Source organism: Hemiscyllium ocellatum, chromosome 43, assembly GCF_020745735.1.
Source record: "Hemiscyllium ocellatum isolate sHemOce1 chromosome 43, sHemOce1.pat.X.cur, whole genome shotgun sequence".
Lineage (NCBI taxonomy): Eukaryota > Metazoa > Chordata > Chondrichthyes > Orectolobiformes > Hemiscylliidae > Hemiscyllium > Hemiscyllium ocellatum.
The window spans coordinates 6,254,592-6,276,658 of record NC_083443.1 but is presented as its reverse complement, the minus strand read 5'-3'; the positions used below and the strand labels follow the sequence as shown (position 1 = coordinate 6,276,658).

At 46.0% G+C, this 22,067-nt stretch overlaps 1 protein-coding gene across 5 annotated transcripts in view; it reads left to right on the top strand.

Moving 5' to 3' along the window:
* alox5a (arachidonate 5-lipoxygenase a) overlaps positions 1–22,067 on the top strand; it is a 69,367-nt gene that overhangs the window by 36,975 nt on the left and 10,325 nt on the right. For all 5 annotated transcript variants that reach the window (XM_060854435.1, XM_060854432.1, XM_060854433.1 and 2 more), the window contains 6 exons: positions 871–1,017; positions 10,804–11,007; positions 11,647–11,733; positions 11,813–11,991; positions 14,043–14,164; positions 20,782–20,882. In XM_060854435.1, the coding sequence (XP_060710418.1) occupies positions 871–1,017; positions 10,804–11,007; positions 11,647–11,733; positions 11,813–11,991; positions 14,043–14,164; positions 20,782–20,882 (840 nt within the window). The remainder of the gene's footprint in view (positions 1–870; positions 1,018–10,803; positions 11,008–11,646; positions 11,734–11,812; positions 11,992–14,042; positions 14,165–20,781; positions 20,883–22,067) is intronic.

Here is a 22,067-nt window from a genome sequence, read left to right as displayed (position 1 = left end):
CCCCTTCCCCGATCACCCCCAGCCCAAGTCACTGCCCCCTCTCCCGATCACCCCCAGCCCAAATCACTGCACACCCTCCCCCGATCACCCCCAGCCCAAGTCACTGCCCCCTCTCCCGATCACCCCCAGCCCAAGTCACCGCCCCCTCCCCCGATCACCCCCAGCCCAAATCACTGCACACCCTCCCCCGATCACCCCCAGCCCAAGTCACAGCCCCCCCCTCCCCCGATCACCCCCAGCCCAAGTCACAGCCCCCCCCCTCCCCCGATCACCCCCAGCCCAGGTCACTGCACCCCCCTCCCCCGATCACCCCCAGCCCAAGTCAGCGCCTCCCCTCCCCCGATCACCCCCAGCCCAAGTCAGCGCCTCCACTCCCCCGATCACCCCCAGCCCAAGTCACTTGCCCTGATCGCCCCCAGCCCAAGTCACTGCCCCCTCTCCCCCAATCACCCCAGCCCAAGTCACTTAACCCCTACCCCAGATCACCCCCAGCCCAAGTCACTGCCCCCCCTCGATCAGAGCTGAAAATGTGTTGCTGGAAAAGCACAGCAGGTCAGGCAGCATCCAAGGAGCAGGAAATTCGACGTTTCGGGCATAAGCCCTTCATCAGGCTTATGCCCGAAACGTCGAATCTCCTGTTCCTTGGATGCTGCCTGACCTGCTGCGCTTTTCCAGCAACACATTTTCAGCTCTGATCTCCAGCATCTGCAGATCTCACTTTCTCCTGCCCTCCCAAATCACCCCCAGCCCAAGTCACTGCCCCCCGGGATCACCTCCAGCCCAGATCCATGTCCCTGCACTGACACCTCATCCCAGGAAATGTGCAAAAGAGAGAATGTCAATTCATAGCGTGTTTTGATCTCCTGACAGAAAGGAAACATTTACCTGGCAGACTACGAGGTGATGGATGGAATTCCTGCGAACTGCACTGATCCCTGCACCATCCAGTACCTGACAGCACCCCTGTGCCTGCTGTACAATAATGCCCAAAATAAACTGGTGCCCATCGCAATCCAGGTAGGTGAGCTCTGTAATAAAGAAAGTCAAAGCAGAGAACAAGGCATTACCACAAGTGAACAGGCGTCAGGGATTAGTTGAAACCAGGTCTTAACATTCTGTTGGTTGTGAGGGAAAGTTTTCTATTTCCAGTCTTTGTGGAGGACAGAGTTGAAACTTAAGTATTGTAGAAAGAATGTGATTGTTGGATTATAGGTCAGGAGGCCATTCTGCCCATTGCTTCCTGTGCCACCTTATTTTAAGGAACTAGCCAATTTCTTTCACTCGCACAGACCCTGCAAATTTCTCTTCAGGTGCTTAACCAACTTCTTCTTAAAATTTACTGTTTGATCGGCTTCCAGGCAATTTGCTGTACAAAGAAAATTCTCCTCTTCAGATCTGGTAGTGTCCTGGAGTTACCAAGCCCCCAAGAGAATAGTTTCTCACTTGCTGTTCCATTAAATCCCTTCATTATTTTGAACGCTTCTAATAAATCTCGTCACAAGCTTTCCCTGCTTCAAGAGGAACTATCCCGCTTCTACAAGTACCGGGAGCTTCTACCCCTTCATTCCATTCTGGTGAATCTCTAATGTGCTCCAGGTCTTGACATCCTTCTATGGTGTCCAGAACTGGACAGAATACTGTAATTGGTGCTGAACACAAATTATGCAGTAGAGTGGAGGAAGCTGAGATGGTTAACGTCCTTTCAAACAACTCAGAGGAGGCATTGTGAGTTGGCTGAAAGTACGTTGTTGGATGGGACATGGAGATGTGTTTTATGTTGCACTTTCCACACACTCAGGATTTCTTCTCAGTGACTAGTCAACGACTCCATTACTGTTGTGTCACATGACTAAGGAATTGACACAGGTCATGAGTTTATATCAGTTAATACTTCCTATGTCACAGGGTTTAGAGAGATATAGATATAGAAGATATAACATCCCTACAGTGTGGAAACAGGCACCTTTGGCCCAACAAGGAGGGGTCGAGAGTGTGGTGCTGGAAAAGCACAGCTGGTTAGGCAGCATCCGAGGGGCAGGAGAATTGATGTTTTGGACATAAGCCCTTCATCAGGATTCATTCCTGATGAAGGGCTTATGCCAAAAATGTTGATTCTCCTGCACCTTGGATGCTAACTGACCGGCTGTGCTTTTCCAGCACCAGACCCCCCTCCTTCAAACTACACATTTTGAATATTCGTTGATTGGTTGATTTGATTTATTGCCACGTGTACCTAATTACAGTGAAAAGCTTTGTTTGCCAGCAGTACAGGCAGTTCATAGTAAGCAAGGACATACAGGTAACAACAAATGCTAGAGACTACAGCAGATCAGGCAAGATCCATGGAGACAGAGCAAGCTAATATTTTGAGTTTAGATGACACTGCATCAGAGCTGCGGAGATAACAGAATTTATGCTATAGTTGGGGGACAGATGTGGTGCTGGCGGGGTTTAGGGTGCTGATGGAGAAAAGATGTTGGGCAGATTAAGTGATTGGAATGTGAGAAAGGCAGAACAATGGTGTGTCTCCTGCCAGACTGGAAAGAACAGACAGTCCCACTGGGATGGGGGAAGGAAGAGAGGTCACAGTGACAGAGAATATAACAAGTAAAGCTAAAACAAAAGTAAGAAATGGAGTTGATTCACAATTTTAAGGTGTTGAACACATTATTAAATCCAGTGGCCGCAAAGTGGCCTAGTCTGAAGATGTGATGGTGTCCTTCCAGTTTGTGCTGGGAATCACTGGAACACTGCAACGTGCCGAGGACAGACATGGGCATACAAGCAAGACACGGTGTTAAAATGACCAACTGCAGTAAGGTCAGGGTCATGTTTGTGCACAGACTGGAGATGTTCATAGATACAGATCATAGGGTGAAAGAAACTTGGACAGAGTGAGGCATCTAGGTTACACTGAACAGGGTGTGCATGAGGCAAGATAAACATTAACAAGATCAACAATATTTGAAATCAGGGAGTCCATTCATCAGTCTAGTAACAGCAGGGAAGAAGCTGCCCTTGAACCTGCTGGTGTGTGTGTGTGTTCGTGTGTGTCCAAGCTTCTGTATCTTCTACCTGATGGAAGAGATTGGAGGAGATCTTTACTGGGTGCGAAGGGTCTTTAATGATGTTGATAGTCATTCAGCGGCAATGAGACATGTAAATGAAGTGTGTGGATGGGAGGTTGGCTTCTGTGATGGTCGGGGCATGTGCACACAACCTTCTGTAGTTTCTTACGTCCTAGGCAGAGCAGTTGCCGTACTAGGCCGTTACGTACCCGGACAGTGTGCTTTCTGTGGTGCATTCGTAAAGGTTGGTGAGGGTCCTTATGGACATGCCAAACTTCCTGAGCCACCTGAGGAAGAAGAGGCGATGCTGTAATGTCTTGATCATCACATCTACATGGAAAGTCCAAGAAAGGTTGTCAGTTATCATCACCCCTAGGAACTTAACGCTGTCAACTCTCACCATCTCCACTCTATTATGAAGTCAGTGATCAGGTCTTTAGTTTTGAGAGGGAGGTTGTTCTCAGTACACCAAGTCAGTAAGTTATCTCCTTCCTATACTCTGACTCATCATTGTTTGATCTCTGTCCTACCCCGGTGATGTCATCAACAAATTTACAGATGGCATTCATTTGGAATTTGGCTACACAGTCGTGGCTGTGCAGGGAATACCATAGGGAGCTGAGAAGGCAACCTTGAGGAACTCCAGTGTTGAGTGGAGGAGGTGCAGTTGTTTATCTTCACTGATTGCAGTCTGTGGGAAGCTAAGGATCAAGTTGCAAAGGAAAGTAGTGAAGACCTAGGTTTTGGAGTTTTGAGATCAGTCTGGAGGAGATAATGATGTTAAAGATGGAGCTGTAGTTAATGAGCAGGAGTCTGATGTAGGTGTCCTTGTTGTCCAGATATTCCAGGGTTGAGTGCAGGGCGGAAATGGTGTCCGCTGTGAACCTGTCACTTTGTTAGGCAAATTGTAGGGGATTGAGGCAGACTGGGAAACGAGGGTTGATGTGTGCCATAACCAGCCTCTTGAAGCACTCCTGGAGGTCAGAGCCATTGGGCAGTAATCATTAAGGTAGGTTGCATTTGCTTTCTTAGGTACTGGGATGATGGGTGGTCTTCTTGAAGCAGATGGGGATTTAGGCTTGTAGGAGGGAGAGGTTGAAGATGTCAGTGAATACCTCTGTAAGCTGATCCGCACAGGAATCTAACTGCATGGCCATGGCCTCCATCTGGAGCCATCACATTCCTTGAGTTGACTCTCAGGAGGGCTGATCTGACATCTGCAACAGTGTCTGAGGGGATAGGTGTGTCTGGGGCTGTCGGGGCAGGTGACACCGCCCTTCTGTCATTCTGTTCAAACCGAGCAAAGAAAGCATTCAGCGCATTCAGTCTTTGTCCCCTACCTTGCTCTGCTTCATTACATTTCCCGTTATGTTGTTTAGGCCTCGCCACAGGTGGCAGGAGTCTATCTGGTTGGTTTAAGCCTCTGACTTGGTCCGGTACGGCCTTGAGGCATCTCTGATGGCTTTGCAGAGGTCATATCTGGATTTTCAATTTAGGTCTGTGTCTTCCAACTTGAATGCTGCACATCTGGTCTTCAGCAGGAAGTAGATGTCCCAGTTCATCCAAGGTGTCCGGTTGGGGAACACCTGGAATGAGTTGTTTGGCACGCAGTCCCTCACACAATTGCTAATGAAGTCCATCACGGTGGTGGTGTACTCAGCCAGGTACTGCTGAGTACTTGAATACGATCCAGCCCACCAATTCCAAGCAGTTCTGGAGATGCTCTTCCTTTGTCTCAGATCAGCATTGTATTTCTTTCTCTGAGGGACTCTCCTGTTTCAGCTGCTGATTGTAAGCTGGAACAAGGAACACAGACTTGTGATTGATTGCGTGAAGTGTGGGCTGGTATTGGAGCAGTCGGTGTCTTTGATGGTCGCGTTGAAGGATGTTCAGTCCTCTAGTGGGGCAGGAGATGTGTTGGTGCTACATTGGCAGCACCCTCTCGAAATTAGCCTGGTTGAAGCTGCTGGTCACGATGAAAAAAGCTTCAGGGAACCTCACCTTCAGAATATTTCATGTGGTGTACATTTCATCCAGGGCACTCTTCATGTCTACCCGGGGTGATATGTAGACTGCTGTCAGGGCTGGCAGAGGTGAACTCAAGGAGGCAAATAGCAGGGCCAGCATTTTACTGTAAGGGATTCTAGGTCAGGGGAGGGAATGGCTTGCCAGGATCTGAGCATCAGGAAGGTGTTGATCAGGTAGCATGACCCACTGCCCTTCCCCTTACCTGAGGATGCCCTGTGGTCCATGCAATGTATGGAGAACCCTTCAGCTTACAGGGCACAGTTTAATATGAAAGTTACCATATGACAAGTGTTGTACCATCAGGCAAGACAAGAGCACTGAGATTATGAATCAAATCAGATTTTATTCAGTAGCGTCAAGTCATTGAACAACGAAAAACAATTTCGGTAACAAACACATGTTATACTTAGAAATAACACAAAGCAGACTTCAAACTGGATTTAAAACCCAGCTCATAGATAGAGAGCCCCTTATCTCTGAAAGTTGCCACCCAGGTAAATAGTGCTGTGAGGAAGACATATGGTGTACTGGGCTTTATTGGCAGAGGAATTGAGTTCCGGAGTCCTGAGGTCATGTTGCAGTTGTATAAGACTCTGGTGCGGCCTCATCTGGAGTATTGTGTGCAGTTTTGGTCGCCATACTATAGGAAGGATGTGGAAGCTTTAGAACGAGTGCAGAGGAGGTTTACCAGGATGTTGCCTGGAATGGTAGGAAAATCTTATGAGGAAAGGCTGAGGCACTTGGGGCTGTTCTCATTGGAGAAGAGAAGGTTTAGGGGAGATCTGATAGAAGTGTATAAGATGATTAGGGGTTTAGATAGGGTAGATACTAAGAACCTTTTACCGCTAATGGAGTCAGGTGTTACTAGGGGACATAGCTTTAAATTAAGGGGTGGTAGGTATAGGACAGATGTTAGGGGTAGATTCTTCACACAGCGGGTTGTGAGTTCATGGAATGCCCTGCCCGTATCAGTGGTGAACTCTCCTTCTTTATGGTCATTTAAGCGGGCATTGGATAGGCATTTGGAAGTTATTGGGCTAGTATAGGTTAGGTAGGATTCGGTCGGCGCAACATCGAGGGCCGAAGGGCCTGTACTGCGCTGTATCCTTCTATGTTCTATGTTCTATGTTCTCCCTTGAGACAAAACACTGTGGATACAAACTTCTGACTACCTGTCCTGAACTTTAGATTAATATCTTTTCCAGCTGAAGTGGGTCACTTCCTCACCACACCCAGTTACCCACATGCATGAACGGAACATGGCATTCAAAATCTTTATTTTGTAGTCCCCTTGAGATTACCACCCAGTCTTATTCAAATGTTGCTGTGAACATCTAATTTGCTGATAATGTGGCACTGCTTAATTTGCTTGAATGGTTCTATGTACACATGATCTCTCACTCTAATACAATGAATTCTTTCATTATGTTCATCTTTTCTGAAAATGAACAGTATCCCATTCATTCCAGTGGCAGTGTTCTCTGTACAAGGCTGGTCATGGCTGATCAGAATTACCTGGTAGTGAGCTGTGTTTCCTATTCTCACAGCCTGTTTCTTTCACACAGTGAAAATGAAAACACGGTCCTTAAGACTTATTTTTAAAAGTTAATAAAGATAGTCTTTATTCGTTCGTGATTAATTGTTTATTGAGGTGTTGCGGACTGTTTATGCTTTTGTCAAGTGTGACTCAGTAAAAATGGAACAGTCATATTCCAACAGCTGCAGGTGGTGTTGCCTTGTTAGTTGAGTCAAATACATAGTACAGCACAGAAGAAGGCAATTCAGCCCATCACACCTGTCCCAGCTCCTGAAAGAGCTACCCAACTAGTCCCATTCTCCAGCCCTATCTCTATTGCCTTCACTTTCAAATATATATCCAGCTCTCTTTTGAAATCTCTCATGGAGTCCACTTCCGCCACTGTCCCAGGCAGTGTATTCCAAATACTAACAATTCTCCAAGAAAAGATGTTTCTCTTCATCTCACTCCTAGCTCTCTTATTGAAAGTCTTGAAATTGTAACCCTTAGTTATTGGCATGCTGACTAGTGGAAACAGAATGCCCGTCTTTACCTTGTCAAAATTGTTCATAATTTTGAACATCTAAATAAGCTCACCTCTTAATCTTCTCTGCTCTAAGGAAAATAAGCCCAATCTCTTTAATCTTTTCCTGTATCTAAAATTCCTCATTTCAGGTTTTATTCTTTGCACCCGGTCCAGGGATTTAATATCCTTCGTGAAATAAGGTGTCCAAAACTGAATCAACGTGGCCTTGCTTTTATATTCTAAGTCTCTATTTATCAACTCAAGGATCCTAAAATCCTTCTTCACAGCTGCTGCAGCATGTCTGGCCACGTTCAATGAATCATGCATGTGAATCCTAAAGTCCCTCTACTCCTGTATTTCTGTCAAAGTTATATGCTTTGCTTCAGTAAGCAGTTTACCCTCCTAATTTCTTATGGTCCTCACTCTATCCCTAACTAATCCTTTACTATCAATATGCTTGGCAAACAATTTACTGTTAGAGCTCGGCCTGTTATTGTTTTCTCATGCTTTCTTTTAGCCTTCCTTATTCCAGCCTTCGCTTCTCTCCTGCATTGGAGATACTCCTCCTGATTTCTTTGCTATTATTATTCCAGTATGGATCATTTGCCTCCTTTTTCTTCCATATTTCTTGATCAGTATTCATAGTCATCCAGGGTTCTCTGGCTTTGAATATCCTGTGTTTATGTCACATGGGTATGTAACTCACAGTTGCACAGTGGTTAGCACTGCTGCCTCACAGTGCTAGGGAGCCAGGTTCAATTCCTGCCTCAGGCGACTGTCTGTGTGAAGTTTGCACATTCTTCCCATTCTGCGTGGGGTTCCCCCGGGTGCTCTGGTTTCCTCCCACAATCCAAAGATGTGAAGGTTAGGTGAATTGGCCATGCTAAATTGCCCGTAGTGTTAGGTGTAGGGGAATGGGTCTGGGTGGGTTACCCTTCAGAAGGTTGGTGTGGACTTGTTGGGCTGAAGGGCCTGTTTCCACACTGTAAGTAATCTAAGCCTCGGAGAGGGTAACTAGCTTGCACAGTATTCATCTCTCTTTTGGAAATCTCCCCATTCTCATGCACTGTTTTAGCTATCAAAAAAGATTTCCAATCAACATATCGCAGTTCAACATTTAGAACCCTAAAATTTGTCCTTTTCCAATTTAATATTGAACCTTATTATATTGTGATCGCTATTTCTTAAATACGCCCCCAGTCTGACACTCTCCACTTGGCCTGCCTCATTGCTTAGAATCAGAGCCACCACAGTTTCCTTCCCGGTAGGACTGGAGATATCCTGTTCCAGAAAGTTCTCCAGCACACATTACAGGAATTTCTCAATTTCTGTGCTCCACACTACCTTTTTCCCAATCTGCCCTCAGATAATTGAAATCCCCAATTATCACAACCCGACTTGTCCTGCAGATTTCTGCAAGTTGCTACAAATGTTTTTTGGTACTTTATCTCCACTGTTTGGAGGTCAATAATAAATACCCAACAAGGTCACCGTTCCTGTTTCTCACCTCCAGCCATACAGATTCTAATTCAGGAACTGCATCTTGTTCAAGGACAATGAAATTAGCTTTGACCCCACGGATTGGTTCTGGATCCTCTTTTGTTTGCCATTTAGATAAATGATTTGGATGAGAATATAAAAGGCACGGTTAGTAAGTTTGCGAACGGCGCCAAAATTGGTGACTCAGTGAAGAAGAGTTTCTAAGATTACAAAGAGATCTTGATCAAATAGGTCAATAGGCTGAGAAGTGGTAGGTGGAGTTCAATCTGGATAAATGTGAGGTTTGGATTTTGGTACAACAAACAAGGGTAGGGCTTATACAATTAATGGTAGGCTCTTGGGTAGAGTTGGAGCGGACCTAGGAGTTCAGGTGTGTAATTATTTAAAGTTTGCGTCACATGTAGACAGGATGGTTAGAAAGGCTTTTGGCACACTTGTCTTCAATCTCAGTCCTTTGAGTACAGTCAGTTCTCCTATAACGTGGTAGTTCTGGTCTCATGCAATCCCTTGCTATAAGAACATTGTGTACTAACAGCACCATTTAAAGTAATGGGGCTGAAATTGTAATATAACAACCACATGCTTTCAAAGTTTGCACTATAGAAACAGTGTCTCCAGATTGTCAATCATGTTATAGCGAATTCGCATTAACCAAACATGTGTTACAGTAGAACGATCTGTACTGAAGTTGAGAAGTCATGTTGAGGTTGTACAGGACATAGGTGAGGCCTCTTCTGGAAAATGTGACTGGTCGCCCAGTTATAGGAAGGTTATTATCAAGCTGAAGAGGGTTCAGAAGAGATTTACCAGGATGTTGTCAGGTATGGAAGGTTTGAGTTATGGAGAAAGGCTGGGACTTTTTTCACTGGAGCATTGAGGAGGTTGAGAGGCGACCTGATAGAAGTTTATAAAATATTGAGAGGTATAGATAGAGTTAATGATAGTTGCCTTTTCCCTAGGATAAGGGGTTTCAAGACTAGGGAGCACATTTTTTAACATAAGAGCTGAGAGATTTAATAAAAACATGAGAGGCAATTCTTTTTACAAATCAGGTGGTTCACATGTGGAATGAACTTCCTGAGGAAGTGGTGAATGCAGGTACAATTACAATGTTTAATATCTATTTGGATAGATACATGAATAGGAAAGATTTGGAGAGATATAGGCCAGAAACAGGCAAGTAGGACCAGTTTAGTTTGTGACTATGTTCAGCATGGACTGAAAGGTCTGTTTCCATGCTGTCTGACGATATGACTCTAAGACTGCTACACCTCCTCCCTTTGTACTTACCTTGTTTCTGCTAAGTGCCTTATAATGCAGGTGTTAAATATCCAATTCCTTCTGATTTGAGCCATATTTCTGTCAATGCCACTATGCCATTTCCCCTCAAGCAATTTCTGCTTGCAGTTCCCCAATTTTGTTCACAATACTCTGTGCATTTACAGGCATACAGTTTAATGGTGCCCCTATCTCTTTCTTGCCCATTGGAAGGCAACAATTTCTTTGTTCGCTGTCCACTCTCTAACCTTCCCTTTCTTACTTTTCCCTGCTCCCCACCTTCTGTCTTTTGCCTTCTCTGGTGCAACTAAAACTAGAGCTCATTGGTTAATAACGTACATTTGCAAAATGTTTCTAAGGACACCAAATTGCCTAAATCTTGTACTAAGATCCAAAACTCAGAATTACTTACAACCCATTCATGTTTATAACAACATTAGTTTTCCTTCTTATTGCATCGATAATTAATTTGTTTGTTGCTGTCCATTAATTCCTTTATTCCTTCCTGGTGGCCTAGTCATCCCTCCCTCACTGACCTTTGAGTATATTTTGAGCAATGCTGATTCAGAAGAAAATCATTACTTTGGCAAGTTTTCTTGTCACCGTACTTGTCCCTGCAATTCAGTCAGTGCTATTGAAGTTAACATAACAAGTCCCATGTTGCATTAGCCAGTCCATTCTGACACTTTCCTTCCCACTGTTTAACGCAGTCATTCTCCCTTAGCTCTGTGTTCTGTTTCACAGTGTTCCCAAGCTCTGCCTTTTGTTCTGAGGTTTATTTAGGATTTACTTCCAACTACCTTTGGCTTCTGATTAAAATCCTGCAACAGTTACGGATCAAATACCTGGCCACCAGTAACACAAAGATTTTGTTTTTTTTTCAACAGCTGAAACAAGAACCTGGGCCAGATAATCCCATATTCCTCCCCACTGACAATAAGTATGATTGGTTGTTGGCAAAAATATGGGTGCGGTCAACAGACTTTCACGTTCATCAGACTGTCACCCATCTCCTGAAGACTCACCTTATGTCGGAGGTGTTTGGTATAGCTCTGTATCGACAGCTCCCAGCTGTTCACCCTCTGTTCAAGGTACGCTCTCTTGATCTTCGGCTCCCTAAGATATTGTCAGAGGGGTGTAGCAAAAATATCTGCTCATCATGAACTGGGTGAGACTGGGATCAATTCTGTGGCTCCATCCCCGGGAGTGGGCTGAAATCCCATTCCAGGGAAGGGAGATATTACTTCCTTTACACTGACTGTTAACTTGAAGTTAATGTGGTTAGTCCCTGTCTCATTCCCAGTGAATACTCAGCAAAGGTACAATTGTCAGTGTCCATGACAATTTCTCTGTATCCAGCTGTATGCTGTCCCTGTCCTGGGAGTGTTCAATATGGGACAGTGTAGAGGGAGCTTTATTCTGTATATAACCACATACTGTACCTGTCCTGAGAGTGTTTGATAGGAGACAGTGTAGACGGAGCTTTACTCTGTGTATAACCCCATACTGTACCTGCCCTGAGAGTGTTTGATAGGGACAGTGTAAATAGGCTATCAGAGAGAGAGAACAGTGCCCAGGGATGAGTTTGAATGAGTTTTGGATGGGATTGACACAGAGCTGTAAGAGTGTTTGGATATTTTAATCTGTCTGTTTTCACTGATGTCAAAATACAATCAGTCAGTTGCCAGTTAACATCTTCCCTTTCCTTTTCCCACTGCATGGGCCTTCAGCTCTTGGTGCCTCATGTTCGATTTACCATTGCAATTAACACCAAAGCAAGGGAGCAGCTGATCTGTGAGTGTGGCCTCTTTGACAAGGTAAACCCAGCTGTGAGAAACTGTTTGCATTGGTTCATGTCTTGAGCAGTGTGCCTGATGTTTATTTGGTTGTGTACAGGCGAACGGCACAGGAGGAGGGGGTCACGTTCGAATGGTTCAACGAGCCATGTCTGAACTCAACTATAAATCCTTCTGCTTTCCTGAGAGCATCAAGATGCGTGGGCTAGACAACACTGAGGCTCTTCCTTATTACTACTACAGGGATGATGGCCTGAGAGTCTGGGAAGCTGTCCAGAGGTAAGTTGGAGGCCAGCTCCTTTTCCCAACATCTGGATTTCAGGATGGGTTGAACCCAAGTGCTTAGGGACAGATTAGGATGGATCACGGAGAGATAGTGGTGTTGTGGTATTGTAACTGAACGCGTCTTCCAGTGGCCCCAAGTTCATTCAGTCATCCAGATATCCCAGATTAACGCTCTAAGGGTTCAAGTCCTCCAATGGCACCTGATGGGATTTAAACTCATTTCATACCATCTGAATTGGGAAGTTAGTCTAAGTAATTGCCATTAATATTATAAAGACCAAAAGTCACTGATGTCCTTTACGAAAGGAAAATGCAGGTTTTACTGGGTCTGGCCTACATTTGATCGCAGGCCTAAAGCAATGTGGTCGACTCTCTGTCCTCTGTCATTGCACTCATCAGTCACTCAGTTCAAGGGCAACTAGGGATGAGTATCACATCACAGAACCTTAGAAATTGTTGTGCCTTAGAAGGAGGCCATTCAGACCATCATGTCTGCACCTGTTCTGTTACCAAGTGCCAATACTCAACCCCCATTCTCAATTACCCTGAACACCATTTTAATGCAAATAATCATCCCATTCCCCTCTTGAATGCCTCAATTGAACCTGCCTCCACCAGATTGCTAGGCTTTCCTATCCTAACTACTTTCTGTGTGAAAAGATTTACTCTCATATCATCCTTGCTTCATTTTCACATCATTTTAAATGTATGCCTCTCACATCCCTTTCTCCCCTACAGGCAGAAACAGCTCCGTCCATTTACTCTACCCAACCTGCTCATGATTTTGAAAATCTCTATCAAATCTCCTCTTGGCCTTCTTTTTCCCCTCCCTTACCTTATGATCCTTTCTAAAAGCTGCTGACCCAAACACCTTCCTCTGCTGAGAAAGGTTCTGTGCATTATTGCTTTCCTCACTGGCTGGCTTACAGTCCAGCATTACCTGTGTGTGTTTGCAGTAAGTCGGATAAGGAAGCAACAATTAAAAATCAGGATTCATAGGGCTCAGTGATCACGCTTGTAAATTTGAAAAAAGTATAAAAAGGACTTTAAGAATGAGGAGAATGTAGTCTCAATAGGAATACTGAAGAAAGTAAAAAGGTAAATTGATGCATTTAGATTAGATTACTTACAGTGTAGAAACAGGCCCTTCGGCCCAACAAGTCCACACCGACCCGCCGAAGCGCAACCCACCCATACCCCTACATTTGCCCCTTACCTAACACTACGGGCAATTTAGCATGGCCAATTCACCTGACCCCGCACATCTTTGGACTATGGGAGGAAACCGGAGCACCCGGAGGAAACCTACGCAGACACGGGGAGAATGTGCAAACGCCACACAGTCGGTCGCCTGAGTCGGGAATTGAACCCGGGTCTCAGGCGCTGTGAGGCAGCAGTGCTAACCACTGTGCCACCGTGCCGCCCACCCCGTACCACCGTGCCGCCCACCCCGTACCACCGTGCCGCCCACCATTGGAGAATGACAACTTACCTCAGCAATTTTAAGGCAACTGTCTCAGCATTTCCACTTCCCAGGTCAGTGAGCACACACACTGTTCACTAACTGTACTGGTATCGAGAGCAATACAGAACCCACCAGAGATTCTGGGATAAAGTGCATCACTGTATACCAAAAAGCCTAAGGACATAAGAGTATAATGACCAGGGTCTGGCATAGACTATTCAACCTCTTCTGCCTTCTAATACGGTCATGGCTGATCTCAACTCCACTTTCCTGCCTACTCTCCATAAGCCATCAACCATTCCTAATTAAAAATCTCCTCCTAAAATGTATTCAATGTCCCCAACCACAGATTCATGACCCTTTGAGAGAAGTACTTCTTCATAATCTTTGTTTTCAACTGCTACCCTCTTTTCCTAAAACTACGACCACTCATTCTAGATTGCCCTAGATGAGGAAACATCCTCTATACATCTACTTTTAAATCCCATTTAGCATCTTAACTACCTCAAAGTGCACTTCTGAAATAGTGAGACCTTTCTGTTCTAATTGTTACTGATGAGTGTTCCTTTATTTCTGACAGTTTTGTCACCGAAGTGGTGAACATCTATTATGATAATGATGAGGCTGTTCAGACAGACCAGGAACTGCAGGCCTTTGTGAAGGATGTCTTTGTGTACGGTCTGAAGGACAACAAAAGCACAGGTAACTGCCTGGTCACGAATGTGACTCAAATGTTATTGAATGACAGAGTTGCCTCAGTATATGCCAAGAGCTGAAAATGTGTTGCTGGAAAAGCGCAGCAGGTTAGGCAGCATCCAAGGAGCAAGAGAATCGACGTTTCGGACATGAGCCCTTCCTGAAGAAAGGCTCATGCCCGAAACGTCGATTCTCCTGCTCCTTGGATGTTGCCTGACCTGCTGCGCTTTTCCAGCAACACATTTTCAGCTCTGATCTCCAGCATCTGCAGTCCTCACTTTCTCCTCAGTATATGCCAACTCAGCTGTGTGGTCTCCCAGCATTGGGGAAATTCATCTCCCTGCTCAGATGGTGTTAGCTGGAGCTGCAATGGATACATTGGTACCCTCATGTACCTCAATCATGACCATTGGTCAGGTACCAGCCTTGACACTGCATTTAGGGTCTATGTAAATGGGGAAGACCTCATAGCTCAGTCAGCCCCTGACCTCCTGTAGATAATGTTCATTCCAGACCCCGAGATGGTCCCATTCACCATGTATGTGACAGAGCACCTATACTCTTGGAACTCCTTGTGTGATCTACTTTTGAATCATCTTGTCCATCACTATGACTATAGCCATGGTTTATCTGAACCCTTGGGAAGAGGATCGAGTGAAGGCAGTTGAGGTAGTGCCACAGCCAGTAAAGCGAGAAATTAAAATGAGTGCAATCAGGTTTAAAACCATTTGCTCAATCTATCAGATTCTAGGTGTGTGCAGCCTCTGAATATGAGAACCAACAAGAGGGAAAAGCACACTCGACCTCATCCTTACCAACCTGCAGATGTATCTCTCCATGACAGTATCGGTAAGGGTAACCACTGCTCGTGGAGATGAAGTCTTGTCTTCACATTGAGAATAACTTCCATTGCGTTAAGTGGCGCTATCACCATGCTAATTAGGACAGATTGCAAATAGTGACTCAAGATTGGGCACCTATGAGGCACTCCAGCATAATCTGTAATCTCATGGCCCACTCACCCAGTACCATCAAGCCAGGGGATCAACGCTGGATCAATAGAGAGTGCCAGAGAGCATGGCAGGAGCAGCACCAGGCAAACCTGAAAATGAGGAGTCAACCTGGTGAAGCTGTAAAACAGTTCTAGTTGGCAAACAGCAAAAACAGCAAGTGACAAAGCTAAGCAATTCCACAACCAACGTATCATATCTAAGCTCCGTAGTGCTGCCACATCCAGTCATAAATGGTAGTGAACTATTTAACAACTCACTGGAGGTGAAAGCTGCACAAAGAACCCCATCCTCAATGATGGAAGAGCCCAACATATCAGGCAGAATTCAGCTCTTTTGTCCATGTAATGGGTCTGGAGCTGAGTGACTTTGATAGAACCCAATCTGGGCGTCACTGAGCAGATGCTGCTCTGATAGCATTGTTGGTGACACCATCACTTTACTGATGTTCAAGAGTCAACTGTTGGAGTGGTAATTAGCCAGGTTGGATTTGTCCTGCTTCTTATATACAGGGCAAAACTGGCAAGCTTCTACATTGTTGGGTAGATGTCAGTGTTGTAACTGTATTGGAACAGCTTGTCTAAGAGAGAAGGAAGTTCTGGAACTCAGGTTTTCAGTATTAAGGGCAGCACAGTGTTTAGCCCATTGCTGTCTGACAGCTACAGAGACCTGACCTGCATTCAGTTCTAGCCTTCGGTGACTATACGTGTGGAGTTTGCACATTTTCCCCGTGCCTGCACGGGTTTTCTCCGGGTGCTCCGGTTTCCTCCCACAGTTTAAAGATATGCAGGTTGGTCTGGCCATGCTGAATTGCCCATAGTGTGCATGGGTGTGCAGGTTAAGTGGTCTGGCCATGCTAAATTGCCCATAGTGTGCATGGGTGTGCAGGTTAAGTGGTCTGGCCATGCTGAATTGCCCACAGTGTTCGTGGGTGTGCAGGTTAGGTGGACTGGCCATGCTGAATTGCCCATAGTGTCCTGGGATGTGCAGGTTAGGAGGACTGACCATGCTAAATTGCCCACAGTGTTCAGGAAGTGCAGGCTTGATGGTGATGAGGCTGAAACATTTGCAGCAATCCTCAGCCAGAAGTGTTGAGTGGATGACAGCCACTTCAATTCACTCCACATGATATCAAGAAACAGTTAATGGCATTGGATACCACAAAAACTATGGTCACTGACAACATTCCAACCAATAATTCATCTTAGTAGTGAAATTGAGAGAATTGAAGGCAGATAAATCCCCATGCCTGATGATCTACATCCCAGAGTACCTCTGGAAGTGGCTGTAGAAATAGTGGATGCATTGGTGGTCATCTCTGGGATTCTATAGACTCTGAAAGAGTCCCTGCAGATTGGAGAATAGCTAATGTTACTCCATTATTCAAAAGGGGAGATAGAAAGAAACCAGGGAATAATTGATCAAGAAACCTAACATTGGTAGTGGGGAAAATTCTCGAATCCATTATCAAGAGCTTTATAGCGGAGCATTTAGAATGCAATGGCAGAATCAGACAGTCAGCATGGATTTATGAAGGAGAAATCATGGTTGACAAATCCGTGGGAATTCTGTTATGATGTGACTAGAAAGGTTGACAAGAAGGAGCCAGTTGATATGATATGTTTGGACTTTAAGAAAGCATTTGACAAAGTCCTGCACAAGAGATTATTGAGCAAAGATTAAAGCGCATGGGATTGGGGGAAGTGTATTGAGATGGGTAGAAAACTGGTTGGCAGAGAGGAAACAAACAGTAGGAATTAAATGGGTCTTTTTCAAATTGGCAGGCAGTAACTAGTGGGATCAGTGCTAGAACTCCAGCCATTCACAATATATTAATGGTTTGGGTGAGGGAGCAAAATGTAACATCTCAAAGTTTGCAGATGATACTAAGTTGGGTGGGAAGGTGAACTGTGACGAGGATGCAGAGATCCTTCAGCATGATCTAGACAGGTTTGGTGAATAGGCACATCAATGCCAGATGCACTTTAATTTGGATAAATGCGAGGTTAACTTCCTCTAATTACAGAGGCACTAGGAAGCTGGAGTTAATGTGGCTTCCATACCCTTCATTAGCCTTTCACAATTTAATATGAACCCCCAGTCTGCTGTCTCCCCTTCTGAACCAACCCTTACTCTTTTCTTAAATGTCCAGAAATGCTCTTACACATATGGAACAGTTACTTCTCATTAACAAATCACCCATAATATGCTGGAGGTGTATGACAGTATGCTCCTGTCAGGTGCCACGAGCGAATCCATGAGGAAAGGTATCATGACCCTCATCTACAAGCAGAAGGAGAAGAGGGAGGAAATTAAAAATTAGTGGACAATATCATTGCTGTACGCAGGTTACAAAATCCTGTCCAAAGGTCATCGCCAACCAGATAAGGTCTGCTCAGGGATCAGTGATTCAACCCAACCAAACCTGTGCTGTACCATGCAGGACGATCTCTGAGAGCCTCATGCTCCTCAGGGATACGATCACCAACCTGCAGGACAGGGGGATGGAGGCCTACCTCATCAGCCTGGACCAGGACAAGGCCTTTGACAGGATATCGCACACCTACAGATGGGACATGCCCTCCAAAACAGGCTTTAGGGTGGGAACCTGAGTTGGATTCAACTGCTCTACATCAACATGGTTAGCACAGTCTCAATCAATGGGTGGGAATCGGAAAGCTTCCCGATCAGATCCGGAGTCAGGCAGGGCTGCCCACTCTCTCTGTTGCTTTGTTTGTGTGTTGTATAGAGCCATTTGCTGGGTCCATCAGGAAGGATGTGAGTTTGAGAGGGGGGACTATTCCAGGCAGTGGAAGCCTGCAGGTCACCATTTTCTGTTTGGGTCCGCTGTCATTCTGCAGACTCATGAGTATCTGAAACCAGATTGAACTGGCCTCAGGAGCCGAGGGAAATCGAAGCAAGAGCAAAGCAATGTTCTTTGGGAACTTGGCCAACCAATCTTTCATTCCCTTCACTGTCAGGATAGACTACCTGATAGTGCTGGGAATATGGTTCGGAGGGGCTGGGGCGTGTGCATAGATCTGGGAGGGGTACACCACCAAGGTGAAGCAGAAACTGGCCCTGTAGGAACACCTCTCCCTCTCCATTGCGGGTAAACATCTGGTCAATCAGATGGGAGGCGCTCTCTCCGTTGTTGTACCCATTCCCCAAAACTGTGCTGTTTCAGTCACCCAAGCCATCTTCCATTTCTTCTGGAAGCCTAAGATAGACTGTGTCTGCAGGGTCTCCATGTACAAAACTCTGGATAAGAGGTGGGGAGAACGTACCCAATGTTGCCCTCACCCTGATGGCCTCCTTTGTTTGTGGCTGCCTCAAGCTGTGTGTAGACCTTAGGTACAAACACCATGTGTCATTACACATTGAGGTTCTCCCTGTCCCTGGCATTGCGAAGGATGGGACATACCTCCATGCTGTGCAATGCTTCAAGTGGTCAGACTGTTCCCTATCACCTGTCCTTCATAGGGAAATTTGCAAAGGGAAACATCATTGTCCACACACCCATCAGGAATTGGTCAGTCAGCACATAGCGTCCTCAAGCCCTGTGGGAAAAGGAAAGGGTGGATCCTGTCACATGATTCCCTGAGCTGACTGTCAAAGTCATTTTGAGAAGGGTTCTACCTGTGAGATCTTTTATGTACACCCAGTCAGCCTACTCTACTGCACACTGCCCTCAGAGCGGCTGTTAGGGTGTGGGTAGAGACTGTCACGCATTCTTGTTCTGAAATGTGCCTTTTCAAAGGAAGTCGAGCGAAAGGTTTTGCCAAGGTTCATCCCAAGCCTCTGTGTTCTACGGTTTGTTCCCTGGGACACACACCAAGCCAAAACATCAACTGCGCCTGGAAGACCATCAACTTGGTGAAAGGCGTTCTTTGTTCTGCCCGAAACTTGCAGGTCTTCCAGGAGTTATCCTTCTTCCAGAAGGAGTTGACCCTGACTGAATGTTGCAGGCTTGCATATTCCAGGGTCCTGGAATATGTGCTGGGGGAATGCGCTAACCTCTGGGACAGCTGCCACCAAAGCACAGCGGGGAAAAACTCACTGCCTGAGGTCCTCCTGGCGAAGGTACGTGTGGGTCCATTCAGTTATCAGACTCTCCTAGTGCCTCAAATATATGTAAATGTTAGTACTGTGTAAGAGAGGTTGAGTCAAAGTTCAACATTTTGTTTGTTTGCTAGATATGCATATGCATGTCAATGTGCATATAGAGAAAGTTTTTTAAGAGTAAAGTTATATTTTTGAAAGAAAAGAAAACTGCAATTTCCAGACAGGTTTTCACTCCACTTCTACTCCCACTGTGACCACACACTGACCTTTCCCGTTCTGGGATATCGGGGAGGGGGAAATCACACACTGACCTTTCCCGTTCTGGGACATCGGGGAGGGGGAAATCACACACTGACCTTTCCCATTCTGGGACATCGGGGAGGGGGAAATCACACACTGACCTTTCCCGTTCTGGGACATCGGGGAGGGGGAAATCACACACTGACCTTTCCCGTTCTGGGATATCGGGGAGGGGGAAATCACACACTGACCTTTCCCGTTCTGGGATATCGGGGAGGGGGAAATCACACACTGACCTTTCCTATTCTGGGACATCGGGGAGGGGGAAATCACACACTGACCTTTCCCGTTCTGGGACATCGGGGAGGGGGAAATCACACACTGACCTTTCCCGTTCTGGGACATCGGGGAGGGGGAAATCACACACTGACCTTTCCCGTTCTGGGACATCGGGGAGGGGGAAATCACACACTGACCTTTCCCGTTCTGGGACATCGGGGAGGGGGAAATCACACACTGACCTTTCCCGTTCTGGGATATCGGGGAGGGGGAAATCACACACTGACCTTTCCTATTCTGGGACATCGGGGAGGGGGAAATCACACACTGACCTTTCCCGTTCTGGGACATCGGGGAGGGGGAAATCACACACTGACCTTTCCCGTTCTGGGACATCGGGGAGGGGGAAATCACACACTGACCTTTCCCGTTCTGGGACATCGGGGAGGGGGAAATCACACACTGACCTTTCCCATTCTGGGACATCGGGGAGGGGGAAATCACACACTGACCTTTCCCGTTCTGGGACATCGGGGAGGGGGAAATCACACACTGACCTTTCCCGTTCTGGGACATCGGGGAGGGGGAAATCACACACTGACCTTTCCCGTTCTGGGACATCGGGGAGGGGGAAATCACACACTGACCTTTCCCGTTCTGGGACATCGGGGAGGGGGAAATCACACACTGACCTTTCCCGTTCTGGGACATCGGGGAGGGGGAAATCACACACTGACCTTTCCCGTTCTGGGACATCGGGGAGGGGGAAATCACACACTGACCTTTCCCGTTCTGGGACATCGGGGAGGGGGAAATCACACACTGACCTTTCCAACACTGGAGTGTTGGGGAGAGGGGTCACACACTGACCTTTCCCCCTGTGGCACAGTGGGGGTGTGGGGCACCACACACCATTTCAGTTAAGAGCATCTTGGAGAAATGGCAGTGCTGATGGACCTCCGGGCTACTCTGACCAGACAGGTGACATTAGGCTAGCACATTGTATGAATAACACCTTTAATTTTACAGGCTTTCCCAAAACAATCAAGACAATTGAGAAGCTTATTGAGTATCTGACTGTGGTCATCTTCACCGCCTCTGCTCAACACGCTGCTGTCAACTTTGGCCAGGTATTACATTCATATCATTCACAAATTCCTCACTGTCCTTTGTCTTGTTTTGTACAGTCAGCCAGAACAGTAGGTCAGTGTACATCCAGTGTGTGACTGAGGCACATAAAGTATGACATCATGCACTGAACTGTACAGAACAGGAACTGGCCCCAGTGGCACTAGGAACATGCACAGAAGTCACTAGGCAGCTAGTTACTGACGTACTCAACACTGGAGATGCTTTCTCAGCCCCAGTGTGGGCCTTTGACAGTCGGTGGAAAGTCTTACACCATAAGACCATAGAAGCAGAAGTGGCCATTCGGCCCAACAAGTGTGCTCCACCATTCAATCATCATTGACATGTTTCTCAACCCTATTCTCCTGCCTTCTCTCTGTAACATTTGATCTCCTTGCCACTCAAGAACCTGTCTATCTCTGTCTTAAAGACACCCAATGATTTGGCCTCCACAGCCCTCTGTGGCAATGAGTTCCACAGCTTGACAGCCTATGGCTGAAAACATTCCTCATCACCTCAGGTCTAAAGTGTCATCCCTCCACTTTAAGGCTGTGCTGTCTGTTCCTAGTCTCTCCTACTAGTGGAAACATCTTCTCCCTGTCCACTCTATCCAGGTCTCTCACTGTTCAATAACCTCTCAATAAAGTCACCTTTTATTTACACAAGGAAAGTTCTCAACTTTGACATAGCTTTATCAGAATGTCAGAATCTCTGACTGTCTTTTTTTTTCTTTTTTGTTTTTATCTTTTTTATATATTTTTTCTTACCCCGACAGTACTGCAGTAGTGCTTATTTTTTCCCCTTCAATTGACACACTCATCTGCCTGGCTAAACTAGTCCTCACCCTCTCTTTCCAATCCTCCCACTTCCTCCAAACCATGGGTAGCCATGGGCACCAACATGGGACCCAGATATGCCTGACTGTTTGTCAGGTATGTGAAACAGTCTATCTTCCGCAGTTACACCAGCACCACCCCCCACCTATTCCTCCACTACATCAATGACTGTATCAGTGCCACCTCTTGCTCCCATGAGGATGTTGAACAGTTCATCAAGTTCACCGACCTCAAATTCACCTGGACCATCTCGGACACCTCCCTCCCCTTCCTGGAACTCTCCTTCACAATCTCTGGTGATCGACTAACCACAGACGTCTATTACAATACCACCGACTCCCATAGCTACCT